This window comes from Serinus canaria, chromosome 2 (assembly GCF_022539315.1).
Source record: "Serinus canaria isolate serCan28SL12 chromosome 2, serCan2020, whole genome shotgun sequence".
Taxonomy (NCBI): domain Eukaryota; kingdom Metazoa; phylum Chordata; class Aves; order Passeriformes; family Fringillidae; genus Serinus; species Serinus canaria.
Window position 1 is genome coordinate 131908417 of NC_066315.1, and position 19350 is coordinate 131927766.

A 19350-nucleotide genomic window follows, 5' to 3' on the forward strand; every position below is an offset into this window, starting at 1 on the left:
ATTGTTCATAATGTCTGGCAAAATGTTGAATCTCTTGGCTATGAATGAATTTTTCATGTTAAATTTCTGTCTTGCAGAAATCTGTGTTGTTCCTAATGACTTTAGAAGTTTGACTTTTTTTTTTTCATATTTCAGTGTAAAAAGTTTCTACTTGACATTACCTTAATGTTGAAGCAGAGTAGGTGAATCTGCCTTGGCACTTGTCCCTGGAGGTCTCTGGGTGTGTTTCTCCCAACTAACGCTGGTGCAGTGTAACTTTGTTGTGTGGTCTATAGAACAGACATCACAAGGCACAAGAGCAAGTGCAGAATAAACAATCAGCAAGGCAGGGCAGTCTTACATCATAAAGCATAAGTAAAATTCTTCCCTCTTAGCTTAAAGGAATGAGGAAGAGAAAATACATCATAATGTGTCTCTATTTTTGAAATGAAATTTGTGATTTAATATAGTATTTTTATAACATTGAATAGAAAATGCTTCTGTATCAATAATGTCAGCTTTTAGCCTTAACTCTATTGATCAGCAACTGCACCTGAGTTCTTCACTCACAGACTGTTTCTAATGTGTTATTGAAGGTAGTGAAACTAGTTAAACAAAGGAAAAAAGGGCCAAAGAAGTGATGTCCACAGCCTCTACCTCAGGGATATCTTTCAGTCCACTTTTCACAAAACTTGACTTAAGAAAACCTTCTCTTTTCTACGAGGTATTGATGATGATAATTCTCTTGAGAATTTCCCTGTATTTTAGGGTTTTTTTAATCTGCTGTAAGAATTTTCCAACACAGCTATAATTATCCACTTCCTTTTCTTCTCTGCCTCTCCCTCCACCCTCCACTCCAAATTTCTAGGTATTTATGAATCAAACTCAATTCCAACAGAGTAGTGTTGGTTTTTCTCACCTTGCTACAGGACTTGCAGCAGTAGGGAAATGGCCAGCCAGTGGAAATGTAATAGTTCTTCAGGTTGTGCTTTTAATAGCACATCATCCATATAAAACAAAATAATAATCAAATCCATTGTTTTGGGAGATATCTCCCTAATGATGAGGGTAAATGAGCTTGGTGCCACTGTAAGGCCAAATATAAGGAATTTAATTTGATTTCTTATTCCTTCTCAGCAAAGTTTCATACATATCCAACATTAATCTAATTTCTGTAAAAGCATCCAGGAAGAAGAAATCAAACTACTTGATCATGGTTTCTCTTCTCTCATTTTTATATATGAGTCTATTAATATTGTAACTATTTTGTGTTAGTTCACATCAATATTTTGCATTTCAAAATTACTATATACTGTGAAATATTCTTTGCTAATTGTAAAAGTCAGATCTGCTCAACTATCCATTTTGACCATTTAAATTACAGTAACTAAATTACTGAAACTTGATCATTGTTTTCTGCTCTGTCAATTCAAGCATCTTGAATAATTTTTATAGCCTGGCTCCCCAGCCTGTTATCCAGTTGATCTCATTCTAGAAAAGTGCTTCAGTGAGCAAGTATTTAACCTTTCCTGTTTGGGTCAACAATGAAAGTAAAGTTTAACTTAAAACATACTCCTGGTCCCCAAAATCTGACAATTACAGTACTGAGAGAGATTAAGTCACCATTAGTCTCAAAAAGATTTCATGAGTTCAAAAAATGCTTTAAAATTTTCTTTTTCCCTTATTTTTTCTTGTTCCTTTCTCTGTTGCCTTAGCTGATTGATCACACTCAGTTTAAGACTGAGTTACTGAGCGTGTCCCGTAACTTTTGTAATGGGCTTGTGTTATCAAAGGTGCTGAGAACCTGTATAATTTATATTAACCTCTCAGTGTTTGTCAGCTATTTGCCATTTGAGTCTAGTTGGTAATGACAGGCCCTCTGGTCATTCTCATACCTTTTCTAGAAATTCTGTAATTGATGGAATAAGTGACCAATGTTATGTCAAAAATCTGCTAATAGCATAGCCTGAACTTCAGTCAGAATTTTATCATTTGCCTTTGTAGGATCCTGCTGAAAACAAGTTTATTGGCCAAAGCAGATAATGTTGGTGACAGGAGCTGTAAAGCATGAATTAGTTGGGCTGTTTATATACACATGAAGTTACAAAATGTGCATTAATTTCTCCTGTGGAATATAAAAAGCTGGCATCTTATTTTAGAAGTAAAACTAGAGTAACTAAGTCTACCTTCATTGCAGTAGAATGTAGAATACATCTATGGACTTGTTTATGTTACAAGATAAATTTTATTTTAGTTGCTTCATTTTAAATTGCCTTAAATTTCCACACAACTGTCTTGGAAGAAACATAGTCATATATTTCAGTGAATTTTATTCAGTGCTATTTTTTGCTAGTAGTTCTATAAGGACCATTCAGTAATGTTTTGCTTCCTGCTAGAAGTGGTTGCTATTTTCCTCTATGTGGTCTGTACTGTTGTCATTTAACTGGGTGCTACCTTTTTGTACAGAAGCTGCTAAGATGCCAGGTTACCCTTTTCACATCCAAGTGTTCACTTCCACACACTTCTAGAGTACTTAGTGATCTTCCATATGGATTTTTGCAGACATGCATGAATATATTTTCTTTTTAGAAGGCTTCGTATTGAGCCTCTTTAGGGAAGGCTTGCTCTAGTGCAGACATCTCCAACAGATGTTAAGAGAATGAAAGGGGAGGAATATCCTGAACTGGTCTCAGCACTGCAAAAAAACCAAGTAATGCTGGTAGAAATACCTACATCAGAGATCTGAACTGAGTATCTAAGGGTGCCTCTTTGACCTGCTGATGTTTCAAAAACCAGGCTGTCATTATCCATGTGAGGTTGTTATTGCATGGTAGTGTTGTGGGAAGTTTTTCAGATAGTGTCTCTGAAAACCCAACAGCACATACATGTTTCCATCCTAACCTTTTGCCTGAGGGGCTCTGAACTGAAGAAACTCTGTCTAGGCAGCCATAACCATTTGATCCTGAATATTTTGGTATGTAAAGCTGTGGATTGTGACCCCACTGCTTAAACTACTGTGGAGAAAGTTCCTTTATTGTAAAATCATGTCCTAACAAAACATAACACGGGTGCTATAGTTTTTATAGAAATACAACTTAATTTCCTCTAAACTTGTGCTTTGCTTCTATGATAGACTTAGGTGCTACTTTAAAATACAGACATTTAATTCCATCTCACCAGTATGTTGAGAATGATAGTTGAACCAGAAATTTAAAGTTTCATGTACCAAGGTAATTTCCAAGAGCCCCTGAATGCACCTGTCTCATTTCATAGTGATCCAGCTGATCACTGCATTTACCCTGACATCTTGGTCTTGGAGAAGCTGCTGCAGACAGCCCATCATTCATTGATGAGCCACCACTGATCTAATTCACAAGATTTGATAATGGGTCTTTACCTCCCATTACTGAGGCAACTGGACATTTTCACAGCAGTTATTTTATGCTTGCTCTTTTTTGGAGGTATCAAAACAGCTCAGTATGATCTATGTCGTCTCTTCCAGACTGAAATATGAATCACAGAGATATTTTAAAACTTAAGTTCATTGTATGATATCACATTTATATTGTAATTGTGGACATAATCAAGAAAGACAGAAAAAACAGAATATGTACTGACTCAAGATCATTAGTAAAGTTGGAGTTTTAAAAGTTCAACAGTCCAAAATAGCCTCCAGATGTTATTAGGGAAAACAATTCTCAAGTGACAATTCATGTCACTAATATTTTCTTAGTTTGGTCATTATTGAAATAGCTTTATTTTTTATGTAATGGTGATAATACCCACATAATGATAGAGTGTTTCTTTGAAAGAAAATTCTCCCTGTCATCAAACTTAAAGGTTTCCTTTGAAGAACCAGGATACTTCCAGCTGCTGGTAAAAGCACCTGCTGAACAATCCCTGTGGTGAGAAACTGAAATGCTTAAAAAAGATTAGACTCAAAATTAGATGAAATGATGTATAGATGAAGTCTATTATGATGTATTCTCTGTGATGGTTGAGCAAATAAACTTTGATGTCAGAATGCTTTCCTCGGAATCTGAACTCACTATTATTGAGGTGAAGAAAATCTAGGTTTCTGCTAAGTCTTTAGTTTTTCCATGTCATGCTACTTTATCATGGCTTAAATATATTGCTGTCAGATTTGGTTGATGCTTTATATTAAGCATAATGTATTCATGAGCTAGTTTGCATAGGTAGAAAATGCTGTGAAAAATTGTAGAAAAATGTGTTTACAATTTATTTAAGGCAAATGAAGATATACATTTGCTTTCTATTATTTTCACCTTTTCAACACATTTTGAATGTGAGTTTTGATGACTGTTTTTGGAAAGAATTAGTCCATTGATTTTCACTGGGTTTTTTTTTTAATCTGTGTAAGAAAAATGTTTTTAGTTTTATGGTATGTGCAGCACATCGGACTGAAATAGATGCCATGGCTATTTTAGCCTGAAAGTTGAAAATTATGCCAAAATTTGACTTCTTACTAAAACGAAAACTTCAAACTAAAAGTATGATAATACTTAACTTTATTGGAGACCTAGAACATAATTCTGGAAAATGCTGGAACTAGTATCACAAAATATGAAATACTGGAACTGCACAATTTTAAAAATAGTTTAAATGAAATGTCCTGACCAGCATGTACATTTGTAGGCAATAGTACTGTAGCAAGGCACTAATCAGCTAAGTACCATAATCCTCCTTATAGGGTAAATTCTTACTTGACCTCCAGCTATATACAGCACATGGTAACAGCATTAAACTATAACACTCCTCTCATGCTCTCAATAGCTTCCCATTGGGTCAGCTCTCTGACTTGAATTGCTGCTGTTGCAGATACTAAACTTTATTTTTTTTCCTAGATGCCTTATATTTTATAAGTGCATTTTGGGGGCAGGGAAGGGTTTGTAAAATATATACCTAAAAAATTGTGTCTGGAAATGAAGAGACTGCTTGTGTGATTTCCCTGAACCGAGAGGATTAAATGAAAGCGCTAGCGAGAACAGGAATTGATGTATTCTCATGAGCCCGAGGCTTCCAACTTCCCAGATGTGCAGTGGCTGATCAAAAGGTAAAGCAGGGAAGGAAGATGCAGAATGTGTTGTGTGAAAACAATGTCTATGCTCAGCATTTCTTGTTCTTCTGGGGGATGATTAGGGAGATATTTTATACTTTTAATAAAAAAACTCAATGGAAGTACTGAGAAACTTTTTCTTGTGCTTCAGATATATGTAAATATTATTGCTAAAAAAAATCTTTTGCTACCCTATAATTTAGTTTCTTAAATTGTATTCTATTTTCTGTGATAAAAATAATTTTTGAAACATTATATTTATTTTAATAAAAATAGTATATATAGAATTTTGAAATGTTCTTTGTATTTTTTTAGTAACAGCTCAGTATTATATTTACTCATTCTTATGTTAGTGTTTCTGTGACCTACTATTCTTTTAACACCCTGTATTTTAAAGTAATTTGAATCCTGCTGTTAGACAGCTGTTAATTGGTTCCACCCTTCTGCAAATGGTTTCTGTAGTGTCAGTACTGATGCAGATAACAAGAATGCCCATTCCTACCAACTATTCTTGAAAAAAATCTATTAAATTTGCTATTTAGTATAGTTTTTATTATTATCTTTTTTGAGACAAAATCTTTACTGAAAAAAGGTGCAATATTGCTTGTTTATATATTAAGAGGAAATAATTAGCAAAATATTAATTTTGAAAATGTTCAGAAGTAGAAATAATGAAAAATCTTGGTGTGTTTAACCTCTTTTAAGAGGTAAGCATTCATCAATATAGCTGAAAGAACACTCAGTAAAATATAGTTGTTTTATTTCTCAGTTTGCAGTTCTCTAAAATCATATTATATGATTTAAGGCTACTGAATGCTCAAGTAAAATAAAGGAGGATAAAATAATTTCTAATGTTAGTCCAGGTTTCCTATTTGTGATGTTTTTGATTTAAGGAAAAAAAAGTGAAACAAACGTATTAGCTAAATATTTGTAGATTAGCCATTGATGCTTACAATCACCTCTTTTGTTCAGCAATTTTTTCTGTGTTGGAACTCTTTTCCTCATACAAATTGAAAGTAGCCCTGCTGCAATGATGAATTTTTGCTGAACTACTTGTATAGAATAAAAATGTATTGTTTCATATGTCTGTGCATTCATGTCAAGTTCAAAGCAAAATTTTCAGTGGTGACTTTAATTATATTAATGTTTGGTTACTGCAGATTTCCTTTCGTTCTGTTGATGCAAGCCTGCAGCCAGTGAATTCTTATTTTCAGATAAAATCTAATAGAGACCAACATCTGCTCTACCAATCTCATGCTTCAGTAAATTTTTAAATTGCAAACTTAATTCATATTCATTGTAAGCTTAATTCATATTCTTTGGAGATATTTAGCTGGAATGTATTCTAAGGTTTCTAGGTATGGTTTCTATAAGAAAAAATTGCAAGGCATGGCTGAAATGAGGAATGAAATATTGTCTCCCATGAACTTTACCTAGTGGATTCCTTAGATGTGTGAGTGTTAGATGTACTTCAAAACAATTTAAAACCATATTGGTCAAATGCAATAAACACCTTTTCTATTTATCAAAGTAGGCTGTTTAAATTAATTAACTTGTGAATTGTGCACTGGTGGATTATATTCTTCAATTTTTTTTTTGAGGGGGTGAGAAACTAAGGAAAGGGGAACTGACAAAGCATAAATTTAATCCAGTATAAAACTAGACAGCACAGAGGAACTGTAAAGACAGATCTTGGTGAGAACTGGAACTGCTTTGAAGTAAAAAAATACCTCTTTTTTTCAATAAGGAGCCACAGTTCCTTTGAATAATGTGCAAAGTGAATTTTCATGTACAGTATGACTCAGCAGAGGAGAAGTTATGAGGAGAATGAAGAGTTAAGTCATTACCAGCTAGCCTCTTAAAACCACTGCCAAAAAATTTGCAGATTTTTCAGTCTGGCAAAGGAAGTCTGTGGAGATGGTTTCCTAAGTGAGAGAGTAGAACCCTCCCTGTGAAAGGCAGGCAGACCCTAAAGGTGCACAGCAAGTTTTCTGGGTTCATTGCACTCGTGGGGCTTTGGGTGCCAGGTCCAGATAGAGCTCAGCTCAGCTCCTGGCAGCCTGGGAACTGTGTGACAAGCGCTTCATCTGCTCCCTGTCACTGTTGTTTTCAAACAAGTGTCCTGACTGTTTGTTGTATTCAACACAAAGAAATACAAAATTGCAAATAGTAGAAGAACTGTTCTTAAATGATCACTCAGGGACCAACAAATGCACTTTCCCTGCCAGAAGCCATATAGTAAAGGAGAAATGAAGCTGTGTTCAGGGTATTTGATGAGGTCTCTAACAAGAAGCTCTGCATCTTGCATGGCTTTTGTGAATAAGTTCTGATGGAAAATGTCAATTTTTTACCTTCTCTGAATTATTCTTTCATGTATTAAAAGGGTCACATTTTGAGCTAAGCAAAATTACAATCTATGCAGGAGAGATATTTTCAGTTTTAATTTTCCATTCAACTTTATTCCTTGATAATTTATAGGAAAGAAAGAACAAAATTTGAAAGTATTGTCTAGTAAAGTATAATTAGGTCTTACAAGTAGATGGCCAGTATTCATTTCCAAGTAGCTGGTGGCTGAGGCCCACTGAGAGTATTATTTAATTGACACAAACTATCATTTTTTAATTGACCCAAAGCTTCTGATGAATAATACTCTTCAAGTAAATGCAGCTTGCTTCACGTGGTCAAACACAACTGTAGAATGATATTTTCATGAAGGCTTTCTCCAGTTCAAATGTGTGTTTTGTTAGTCTGAGGAAAAGATTTTTAGCAGGAAGGTCTGGTATCCAATTTTGACAGTGATATAAATACTTTACATATTACAATGTTTTTTCATGTCTCTGACTTCTGAAATGTGATGGAGACTTAATTTTTTAATACCCTTTTCTACAGTACATTTTGGTCAATTTTCTAAAACCTAAATCAAAGCAGAAGAGTTTTTCTCTTTAAGGCAGAATACAAGTGAATGTCAAAGAGTTTCAAGATATTTAGTTCCATTATGGAAATCACAGCCATCAAAGCTGAAGAGCTGTCTTATATTCTTCTATGTTATATTTTAAGCACTTAATTCTATTGTGATGTGGAGGAGTTGAATAATTTAACTTTGTGAGCAGGAGTACAGATTTCAGTCAAGCTATTTGTTTTTCCATAATATTAGTGATATCTGTAGTGCACTGCAAATAAGGTTTCCATCAGTGTAGGGTTATGGGTTGTGTATTAAAAGACCAAATGTCATGTATTGATAAATTACAATAAAAATAAATACACAGTAATAAATAAGAAAAAATAAGTTTCATATTCTGCATCTGAAAAAAACCTCCATTTATAGAATGTGCCTGACAAAGAGATTTTTGCAGAGATTTTTAAACATAATAGAGATTTTATTTTATGATTGTTTCAAAGTAGCAACCACAGTGGCCTGAAGGATTTTTCAGAAAAGGTGTGATAACCTTTACAGAAAAGGTGGTAATCCTTCTGACAAGAGATATATAGTGCTTAGTTCAGCTGGCAGCTGGAGGGTGCATATCACACCCTTTAAGTTCACTTAGCTTTCAAAGTTCCAGGGAAGTCCTGGAAAGGCAGGAATAGTCATTTTCCATGGTGTATCCAGCTGGGGGTACTCGATGAAAGGGTTTTATTAAGGTATCCTTAAGGTAGTTAATGGTGAGAAATGGATTAGACAGATGCTCATGAAGGTGAGGGAGAATTAGCTAGTGATCTAAAAATAGTAGCAGATTTTTAATAGTAGGGACAGGTCATAAGTTTTCATCAGTGTCATCAGTACTAGTTGCCTCCTACTGTGATTTCATAACTCTGATTTAAAATGTATAGCATTCACTGTACAACTCTGTATATAGCAGGTATTTTTAAAATTGAAAAATTGTTGAATATTTAATATTAAGGGTCTGGTGACTGTGGGGCAGGATGAGCCCTCTCCTGGCAGAAGGTTTCTGGCTTATAATGTGTACAGGTACAGTTAATTTATTTCTGATGGACAGGACTACAGCTTCTGGTTAGTTCAGTAACTTCAGTAGTGAAGTAAGCTGACTTCAACAGGAATGAAATTATTTAGAAAAGGGGTTTGATGATGTCAGTCAACATAGGCCAGGAATTCAATTAGTTACTCTTTTCTGTTAGGCTGCTTTCTCTGAAGAAAAGCACTATATTTGCAGGTAGGTCCTTTTTCTTGCATGTGCCCTAGTAGTTGCCATACACAGGGCAGCCATGCAAAGCTTTTTCCTTCATGAAAGGTCAGAGTAGATTGAGGACCCAGCTGCTCTTCACATTACTGTCAGCTATAGATGGTTTCCTATTTTCATATCTTAAATGGGGGAAGGAAAATTACTGTTTGTGGTAAATGTAGCACGAGAGGTTAGAGAATGTTTGTACAAGTGGTATAAAAATACAATGCTAAATCAACACATTCTCCTCTCATTAACATAGTTAATGCTAGAAAAAACAGGTGTACTTTTTAGTAAGTCATGTGCCAGTTTATCTGATGATGTATTTCCTTAATAGAAATGCATTTTCCTCAGCAACAAGTCTACAAAAATGTTTTTATTTGTACAGAAATCCATGTCTTTTATCCCCCTCAGCCTTTCCCCCATGACATTATAGCCATAATGTCATCAGAAGAGGATTGCATCCATATGAGGACACTGTGACATGGAGTGATATATTTATTTATTTATACGTATATATTCACATGCACGTGTTTTGTGTATGTTTATATAATCTATTTGTAGCTGAAGCAATTCCTACTGCTGTGCTGTTTGTATTGCTGTAGATATATAGATATGTAGATGTTTAATACTGAAGCACCTGTACACTCAGGCTGCTCCAAGGCACATGTGAGATTTGTCAAACTAGAATCTGTATGGCTTTGTGTGTTACACTGTTCATCATGGAGCTGATCCTATAAACCATATGTTCTGGAGTGTTTTAGTGCTTTGGAGGATCAAATTGATGCAAACAATGTGCCTCTGAAGACACATGATCTATAGGTCATTTAGACTGAATATACACAGTGTGAGTATTAAAAGTGTAGTATGTGTACATTTCATGTGTATATGTATTTGTCTCGATTTTGCAATGAGATTCACTTGGATGAATGCCTGTATCTGATGAATGCAGATTTTTCCTATATGGGGCACACAACTGGGTGAGGAAGTTATGCACACTTTTGCTATAGCCTTGACAGAAGTTTTCAGGGATTGGGTAATTTGCTGTTGGAACAACTTATTTTGGGATGTGGCATAATTTTTCATGATCTGAAATATTTAAATGAAAAATATTTATCTTCCTTATAGAATTTCTGCATCTAATCTCTGTTTTCTTAATGAAGCTTCTATTTCTTTGCAAACTGTCTGCATCTGGGTAGTTCTGTTGCTCTAATTGCCCCTTCCTGTTGGCCATTCTGGTTTTAGCTTTATTCATGTTTAGCTTTATTCATTATTTAGCTCTGTTCATGTTACATTATTCAAGTTGAGTCCCCAGTAGCAGAATCTGTAGGGATTTTGTAAAATGAACAAAGCTTATAATTTGTGCTGGTACTAACACGCCACTGTAACAAGACAGGTGGAACATCCTAGCTTCACTGTAAGCAAATAGGCATGTGCATGATGCTTACAGAACTTGTCATGCTTCACACCAAGAGTTTCATTTTTGCAAGGTTGAATTAGTTTTCTCATTTGTAGATGCCATTGCAAAGCTAAAGTACTTTACTGTTTACAAGGCAATACTGGATCCAAATCTTTCAAGCACAGTTTAATAATTCTGCATGGTACCTAAAACAGTACAGGATGCCAGTTTGCCAGTCACCCCACAGGCCATGCACACTCTGTACTGACAGTTGTTGTTTTTCCTTGTTGAGCAGAGACTGCATTTCCTTCCTGGCTGTGAAGAGAATGTTTTCTCTCCTATCAGATAGACAGAGGCAGCACTTTCAAACTCTTTCCCTTCACAACACAAAAAAGTGGTTTGTTTTCTGAGTTCATCTGATTTAGAAAAGCGCTGCCATTGAATCTCTATCATTTTCTGCCCTTGGCACAAATTATAGTTTTGTGGGAACTGAAATGTGTGTTTTTGAGCAATAACAGCTGCTAAAAGAGTAAACTAACTAAAGGATCCTTCTAGCCCTAATTTCCATGGTGATTATAAAACTCCATGAAACAGAAGTATACGATCAAGTTATATTGCTGTAAAATGATTTCAAAGGATTATGAAATTTTGGTACTTGTAAAGCAGTCTTGACTACAAAGTAGCCAAAGTATTTGTACTCTATATTTTATAAAGTCGCATTAGCATTTTTCCTTCAAAGCTGTTTTTTATTCAAACTGTCCACCGTAAGCAGATTTATAACATGACATCCTTTCTTTAATTTAGTACAGAAAATGTGAGAGCACATTCACAAAAAATGCATTGAACGGATTTTTTTTCCATCAGCTGGTCATTTTATCTTTTAACTAGCATTAACTGTATATTTGTGCTACCTAAAATATTGACAGAATTCTCTTTCTGCTTTCTTGCCATGATCGTTCAGGAAAAGAAGCCCTTCAATATCAAGAGAACAGAGCAGAAGATACGACCAAAGGGACGAGAGAGACGAATATTCACAGTATGCTACATCAGACAGTGCGATGCCCAGGTCACCATCAGATTATTCAGATAGGCGGTCACAGCGTGGGCCCCAGTTATATGAAGAGCCTGAACTGGGTGATTATAGAGATTCCAACAGGAGGAGCCGCAGGCGTTCCAAGGAGTATCCGGTAGAAGAAGAAGATGCGCAAAGCAGGGAAGAATATGAGAGGCAGAGGAGGGAGGAGGAATACCAGGCCCGATACCGGAGTGACCCTAACTTGGCTCGTTATCCAGTCAAGCCGCAGCCATATGAGGAGCAAATGCGTATCCACGCTGAAGTGTCCCGTGCACGACATGAACGCCGGCATAGCGATGTCTCCTTGGCAAACACAGAGCTGGAAGATTCTCGGATGTCCATGCTCAGGATGGAGCGGCCATCAAGGCAAAGATCAGTGTCTGAGCGCAGGGCCGCCATGGAAAACCAGCGTTCGTACTCTATGGAAAGAACTCGAGAGGCTCAGGGACCAAGTCCCAATCGGCAGAGGACCACAAATCATAGCCCTCCTACACCTAGGAGGAGTCCAATTCCTCTGGAAAGACCAGACATGAGGCGTTCTGATTCTTTAAGGAAACAGCACCATTTGGATCCCAGTTCTGCTGTCCGGAAAACAAAACGTGAAAAGATGGAGACCATGTTACGGAATGATTCACTCAGCTCGGACCAGTCTGAATCCGTCAGACCTCCACCACCAAAGCCCCATAAAACGAAAAAAGGAGGTAAAATGCGCCAGGTTTCATTAAGTAGCTCAGAAGAAGAATTGGCATCCACTCCAGAATATACAAGTTGTGATGATGTAGAGATTGAAAGTGAAAGTGTTAGTGAAAAAGGTAAGATTTCTAATTTTTTAATTGTTTCGCTCTATAGATTTGATTTGGTTTCTATTACTTTGGACATTTATTTTAGCTATTTAAGTGGGTTGCAACCACACCTTTATAGCCCTTCACAGATGACTCAACTTTGTTGTGATGGGAATCAGGGATTTTTTTTTTCTGATTTTGTGTTTCATTTACATAAATTTAATTATTTATGTGGAAAAGAACATCACAGCTCCTGTAAGTATTTGGATAAGTTCAAGGAAAAAAACATGCCTACTGAAAAATCTATCAATGAAATCTGCAAAATATCTAAAGCTGGGCTGCCATATAAGGCCATGGTTTCATGTTCTTTAATACCAGATTTGTGTGCTCCTGGATCACAATGAGCGCATATTTGATCTGGATCAAGTATGGGCGCATGACCACGTTTTTGTTGAATTAACTGGAGCACATTGTACAGCTCTTATGCCAGTTTCATGCTGTCTGCTGCAGGTTGAAGAATGTCTGATCTGCAAAAAGACCCGTGTCTATAAAGTTAACCCATTGAAGTTTTGAGACAAATTTAAATGACTAATGCGGTTTACACCAATGGAAGTTTGTTTTTCTTGTGGTGCTATGATGATTTTTGATTTAAGTGCTTTTTAGAAATAGTTTTGGAGTTACTCCTATGTCAGAAAGAAAACTAAGATTGCTTGAAATTACTTCCCAGCCTATAAAAGGATAATTTATAGTAACATATGAAAGTATTGGGGGCCATGAATTTAAACTCAATCAAATGAATATTATGAGTTCGCTTGCCTTCATGTATGTTCTTTTAAGTTTTTTTTGAGTTATTATTCTTATACTAGTGAACTTTTATTACTTCCCCTGAATGGTTATCTGCTGTTGTGGATTGTGAATAGAAAATTTACTACTATTTATTTTTATTATTATTAATATTGCTATCAAATTGATTCTGAACAAATAATTAACTTGAGTAAGTGAAACAACTCTGAATTTTCATATGTCAATATCCACAGCCATGGTCTGATAAGTAAGGAGCAAGATTGTGTAGAAGGGAAGGAAATTTCACCAGGTCGAAGTAGAAATTTGCATGTACTTAGGTGAAACAACCTTGACCCCCTTAGTCTTCCTGATGAGTAGAAAAAACTTATACCAACTTTATGATGTTCATGGTTTTGTTCTTAGAAGCAACCTTGAGGAAAATAGGACCAATGAATACAGGGGAAGTAGTAACAAAATGTTTATTTAAGGCAAGTCAGTGTAGAAAATGTAGTATACAAGATAAAGTAGACAATATATTTTTTGTACACATAACACACAAAACATATACATTTAGGATTACAAAAGCACAGAATAATTTAGGTTGGAAAAGATCTACAAGATTATTGATTGCCACTAATTTAGCACTTCCATGGTTTCTAACACATCAATAACCCTTGTGTCTGCTGCTGCGTGGCTCTCTATCCCCTACCTCCATGGAGACAGCAGAATGAAGGACCCCACTAGCACAAAGTCTCTCAGGCACTAGAAGGCTGCTGCCTAGTTTATCTGTAACAAGTCTGGTTTCATGCCTTTCCCCTTCAGACCTAGTTTAAAGATCTCTCCATGAACCCTGCTAATGCCTGAGAAAAATCCTGTTCCCCTTTTGAGACAGGTGATCTCCATTTGTCATCAGCAGCCCTGGTGTCATGTAAACTGTAAACACCAGCAAAAATCCACAAAATTCTGCTGGTGATGCCAGGCTCAAAGTATTGATCTGCTGGATCCCCCTCTCTTTCCTGCAACTGGGAGAACAGAGGAGAAGCCCATTTGTACTCCTGATTTCTTAACCTGTCATCCTAAAGCCCTGATGTCTCTCTTTTATTGTTGTTGGACTTCTTATTGCCGCTTTGCTGCCCACCTGAAAAATCCACAACTGCTGAGGGCCTTGCCAGGATAGGAACCTTTCCTTTCACAGCTGGGTCTCAGGGATGCACCAGACTTTGATAAAAAGTGGGTCTGGTCTGCATATTGGGCCTTCTGCTCCTTTCAGGTGAGAGTTTAGAACATGCTCTCCAATTCTAGGTTCTCTGTCATAAATTCTAGGTTCTCTGTCATCTTGCAAAACTTACAGCTTTCACTTAAATAATTTTGCATTTTAAGTGTCAAAGAAAACATTCTTATTGATAACAATAGTTAATAATAATGACAGTATCATGTCTGTTCTGATTTCTGAGGGAGTGAATGAAGCTAGATACTTTTTATATAAATTAACTAAAAAAAGCTTGCAAAAAAGTTAAAAAGCTCCCTACTATGCTTTGTTAATCTTGATTGAATTAGTGTAAGCATTTTGTCATGACATACAGAGTATAACTGGGTCAAAGTGGTCTAGTGGTGGCCTGCAGCTGGAACCATTGTGGAGAAAACCTTGGTTTTTCATAAAGGAGAAGAGCAACTGCTTGAACTGGGGAAGGATGTGACTGCTTTGTGTGTGCTCCCAGCTTGTGCTGGGGGTCCTGGGGAGAAGTGACCATGCTTAGCACAGGAAGTCATTCCAGCAGTAACTCCTGTACCTGGAGCCAGAGCCAGCTGTGCCAGCCTCAGTACCCCTTGTCACATAACCAAATAATATCCTCAGACCCTCCTACTTCTCCCCTGCTCTTTAACCACTGGAGTGGCATTTTTTGCAAAGAGGGACTGGGACACTTGAGCAAGGAAAGTGGACCTGGCAGCATGGGCATGAAGGGCTAGGATGGTGTTTGGTGGGATGAGATGTGCTAAGACCATGGTCAGGAGCTGACACTGATGAGTTCATTCTTTAGAAGCTCAGGAAACAATGCATGAGAGCAGTGTTAAATGGACATAGCTGAGATTACAAATGTGTTTACCTGAAACTTAGGTTGTGCCAGAATTAGACATATTTTTCAGAGTGAATTTTGTGCAGGTCTTCACAGACGTTGAAACTCTCTTTAGTGACATAACTGAACCCCAATTTAACAGAGGGCCTCTGCCTTTTTCTGTGAATAGGATGAACAATTCTTTCTTACTGTGTTATTTGAATTTTTCTGAAACTCTCAATATTTTTTCCACATTATGTAAGAGACTCTTCACTCTTGCTGTGAATACCAGGCTTCTGTAACTGCAAAGATGTCTCAATTTACAACACTTATTGCCAGATCCTGAGATCAGCGTAGCAGGCAGTTCAAAGCTAAATCTCCATGACAGGCACTCCTGCCTGTCTTAGGAAATACAGTTTGGAGAGGATAAAAAGGATTTGCCTGTATATTTTGGACCAAAACATTAGGTATATTACTATTTTCCCTAATAATGAATGATCAAAATTGCTTAAAATGTTAGAGAAAAACAATTCTTGAAATGCCAATGTTTTTATGAACTTGTAAATTTTAAATGACTGTAAAACAGCTCCTCCATCATTATACCCAGGGATTATAATGACATTATAAATGTTCTAGACTGTTCAAATCACCAGTTCTTTCTCAAAACCATTTCAGTTTACATGCAGTTTGAAGGCTTTGAGAAATGTGACTTATAAAAAGAGAACAGTTGTGATGGTATTGTAACAGAGTCACCTATGTCACTTACAGAGGTTGAAATAAAGCTGCATTTTGTGGTGTGCAGTAAGGCCAACCTTTCTACATTGATTGTCCAATTTAAGTGTCTTCTATTGTGAGGGACTTTTTTACCTTCATGTTCAGTTAGTTGTCTCTCAGTACAATTCTAAGGGGTAGGTCTCAAGGGGAGGTTTGAAAGGTCCCCCCCATAATTTGTTAGCCAGCATGAAGCAGATGTGAAACAGAGTGCTACTGGCTAATTCTGAGTGTCCACAGGCTTTACAGGTAAATTTAGAAAATCTAACAGTACCCCTGCCCATGTGTTCCCTATGGCAATGCTGTCACTCCTGCAGTCTGCCAAAGGACCCATCTGAAGAGACTCAGGAAAGCTTCTGATCCCTGGGGTTGTTTTATCCCCACTCAGAACAAAGACCCCAGAGAGGTGACCTGTGCTGAGGCTGGGGTTCTGTCTGCACCTTCCCCAAACACTTGAGGGTCTTAAAAACAAGTCTTTACAAATCTCTCAAACTCTGGGGATTCAGCAAGAGACAATCTCTACATGGAAGAAAAGAATTCATTCAAGGAAATCTAGGTGTGTGATAGTTCTAAATATTGCCCTAATTTGTTCTAAATATAAAGTAGGACATAGTAGATTCTCCAGTGATGGTAAACAGTTCAGGCATACATGCTTACCATGCTCCCAGCACTTTTTAGAGCACCCTGTGAGAGGTATCTGTTTGCACAAATGGTGGCTGACATCTAATGTGGGTGGAATCTGTGGTGGGAAAGCCAAAAGTGTTTGTGTTTTGTCAGTTCTTAAATTTAGTGTTTGCTTTCACTCTTATTTTATTAAAACATGATAGCTAGTTAGCTTTTATTATCAAAGAAACTCATATGCATAGAAAGATAGAAACCTTTAGGCTGGAAGAGATCTTCAGGATAAAATCCAACTATAAACTTAAGAATGACAATTTCACCACTAAAGCAGTGTCACATCCATGCCTTTTAAATACCTCCAGGAGTGGTGAATCATCTGCTCCCCTGGGCAGCTGGTTCCTGTTCTAGTGTTTTATAACCCTTTCTATGAAGATTTTTTTTCCTTATATCCAGTCTAAATTTCCCCTGCCACATCACAAGGCTATTTCCTCTCCTTTCTGTTGCTTGTTGCTTTGGAGAAGAGTCCCACACCCACGTGGCTACAACTCCTCTCAGGTAGTTGTAGAGGGCAATAAGGTCCCCCCTAAGCCTCCTTTTCTCCAGGCTAAACAACCCCAGCTCTCTCAGCCGCTCCTCCCAGGACTTGACCTCCAGACCCTTCACCAGCTTTGTTACCCTTCTCTGGACTCGCTCCATGTCTGTCCTGCAGTGAGGGCCCCAAACCAAACCCAGTATTTGGAGTGCAGCCCCAGCAGTGCTGAGTACCAGAGGATGAACACTGCCCTGGTCCTACTGGCCACACTACTGCTGATACCAGCCAGGATGTGACTGGATTTCTTAGTCACCCAGGCATGCTGCCAGCTCATATTCAGGCAGCTGTTCACCAACCCCCTAACAAAACATGCGGATAGACTCAGCCAATCTTAGAACATTAAGCATCCCTGTGTTGTTGATTGAAAGCTGCAGAGCACAGGCTGAGCAGAAATGTCTCCTTACAGGACAAGGTGGAAATACACTGTTCAGTGTCACTAAGCACACTAAAACATAAATATACAACCCTGCACTGGCCGTGTTGTGGTCATTTACAAACTTGGAAGATCTGCCCTTTCTCATTATAGAAATTAAAATGTCCTCATGTCTGGAACAGCTTCCAGGACCTACTTGTTTATTGCAGATTTGAAACCAATCTGGTAGACGTACAGTTTTTTTTGATGGAGAATTAGGTCTATTTGAAAACAATATGCTTGTCACAAGTTAGAAAAAGTATGGTAGCTCATGGTGTGAGAAGCAGAAAGCTCATTTCCCGAATGCTACTGCAAGAACAGTGCGTGTCTTACGTGAGCTGAGATGCCAAGGAAGTGGGATTCCATCAGAGACCTCTCACTTTTAAATTCAGAGAGAAAAGGGACCTGATTTCAGTCTTGCTTGTGCCAGTTTCATACATCTTTAACAACTCTGGCATCAAAGTTACACTGAGTTAAATTAGATTAGAACGAGGTCATTGTTTCTAAAATTTGTTTCATTCAGGTTAGAGAGTTCCTGAAAGTCTAACTTCTCTGGAACAAATTCTACTAGAAGGCAAAATTTCAGGACTGAGCTGCAGCAGTGGAACGAAAAGACTTGGAATTTTCACACAGTTTCAGTATAGAAATATCTTACAATTCAAAGTACAAATTTTAAATGATCAAAAGAAAAGTGGGTATTTAAAATGATTAAATGTTTGACATGTTTTATTAAAACAGATTTCAGAGAGTGACAAAATTTCCTTTTATTATTTCACCTAATATTGAAGTTTAGGAGATTGTGTTTTGCTTTTGTAATTAAATGATTTTTATTTTTATAGACACCTATTATGTAAGATAAATATGACTTAAATATATAAAGAGTTTGACTAGAAATTCAGAATGCTGTATTCCATTTTTTAAGCTTACTCCTATGAACTGCCTCTATTTTGAGTGCAAATACAAGAAATATTGAGAGAAGAAATATTTCACTTTTCTCTGTATATTTTAAGAAACATAAAATCACTGCTTTGAAAGTACTTCTCATAACATTGACTAAGTAGTACCTAACTATAAAATATTAGTATTGCCTGTGATTTTTTTTCTAAAAAAATATTTTTCACAGCTGTATAGATGAGAATAGAGACTGAATGTTTAAAATTAAAGAAATTTCTAATTGTAGAGAATTTTTATAAAAAGTTTTGCTCAGCATTCTCCTACTTACACACTTCCATGGTACTTACAAGATATGAAAAGGGTGTGATCATTTGCAGCATTTAGAGGATTCTACTGTAACATACTTTAAATTTGCAGTAATTTGAAATATTGATGTAAAGCAATAAGATCCCTCACTGAAAAAGCCCAGCCTTTTCCCTATTCTTGGCTGCATATTCACATCCTTATTATCACTCCTGCTGGCAGAAGCATCCAGGCAGGTACACACTGCTTCTAGCCAGGAAACTTTTGTGGGGTAACTCTGACTAGGTGAAAAGATGGTAAATATTAACATTAGAAGCTTCCTTATAAAATGATGATATTAAAATACATGCTGAAAAAATGGTGTATAACTTATGCATCCTCAGAATCTGAGGATAGACAGGGATTTCCTGAAGTCAGGAAGAAGAAATAT

The 19350-nt window shown here is 36.8% G+C and overlaps 1 protein-coding gene across 39 annotated transcripts in view; it reads left to right on the forward strand.

Annotated features, from left to right (window-relative positions):
• RIMS2 (regulating synaptic membrane exocytosis 2) overlaps nt 1-19350 on the forward strand; it is a 448889-nt gene that overhangs the window by 180178 nt on the left and 249361 nt on the right. For all 39 annotated transcript variants that reach the window (XM_050971294.1, XM_050971305.1, XM_050971301.1 and 36 more), the window contains one exon: nt 11595-12520. In XM_050971294.1, the coding sequence (XP_050827251.1) occupies nt 11595-12520 (926 nt within the window). The remainder of the gene's footprint in view (nt 1-11594; nt 12521-19350) is intronic.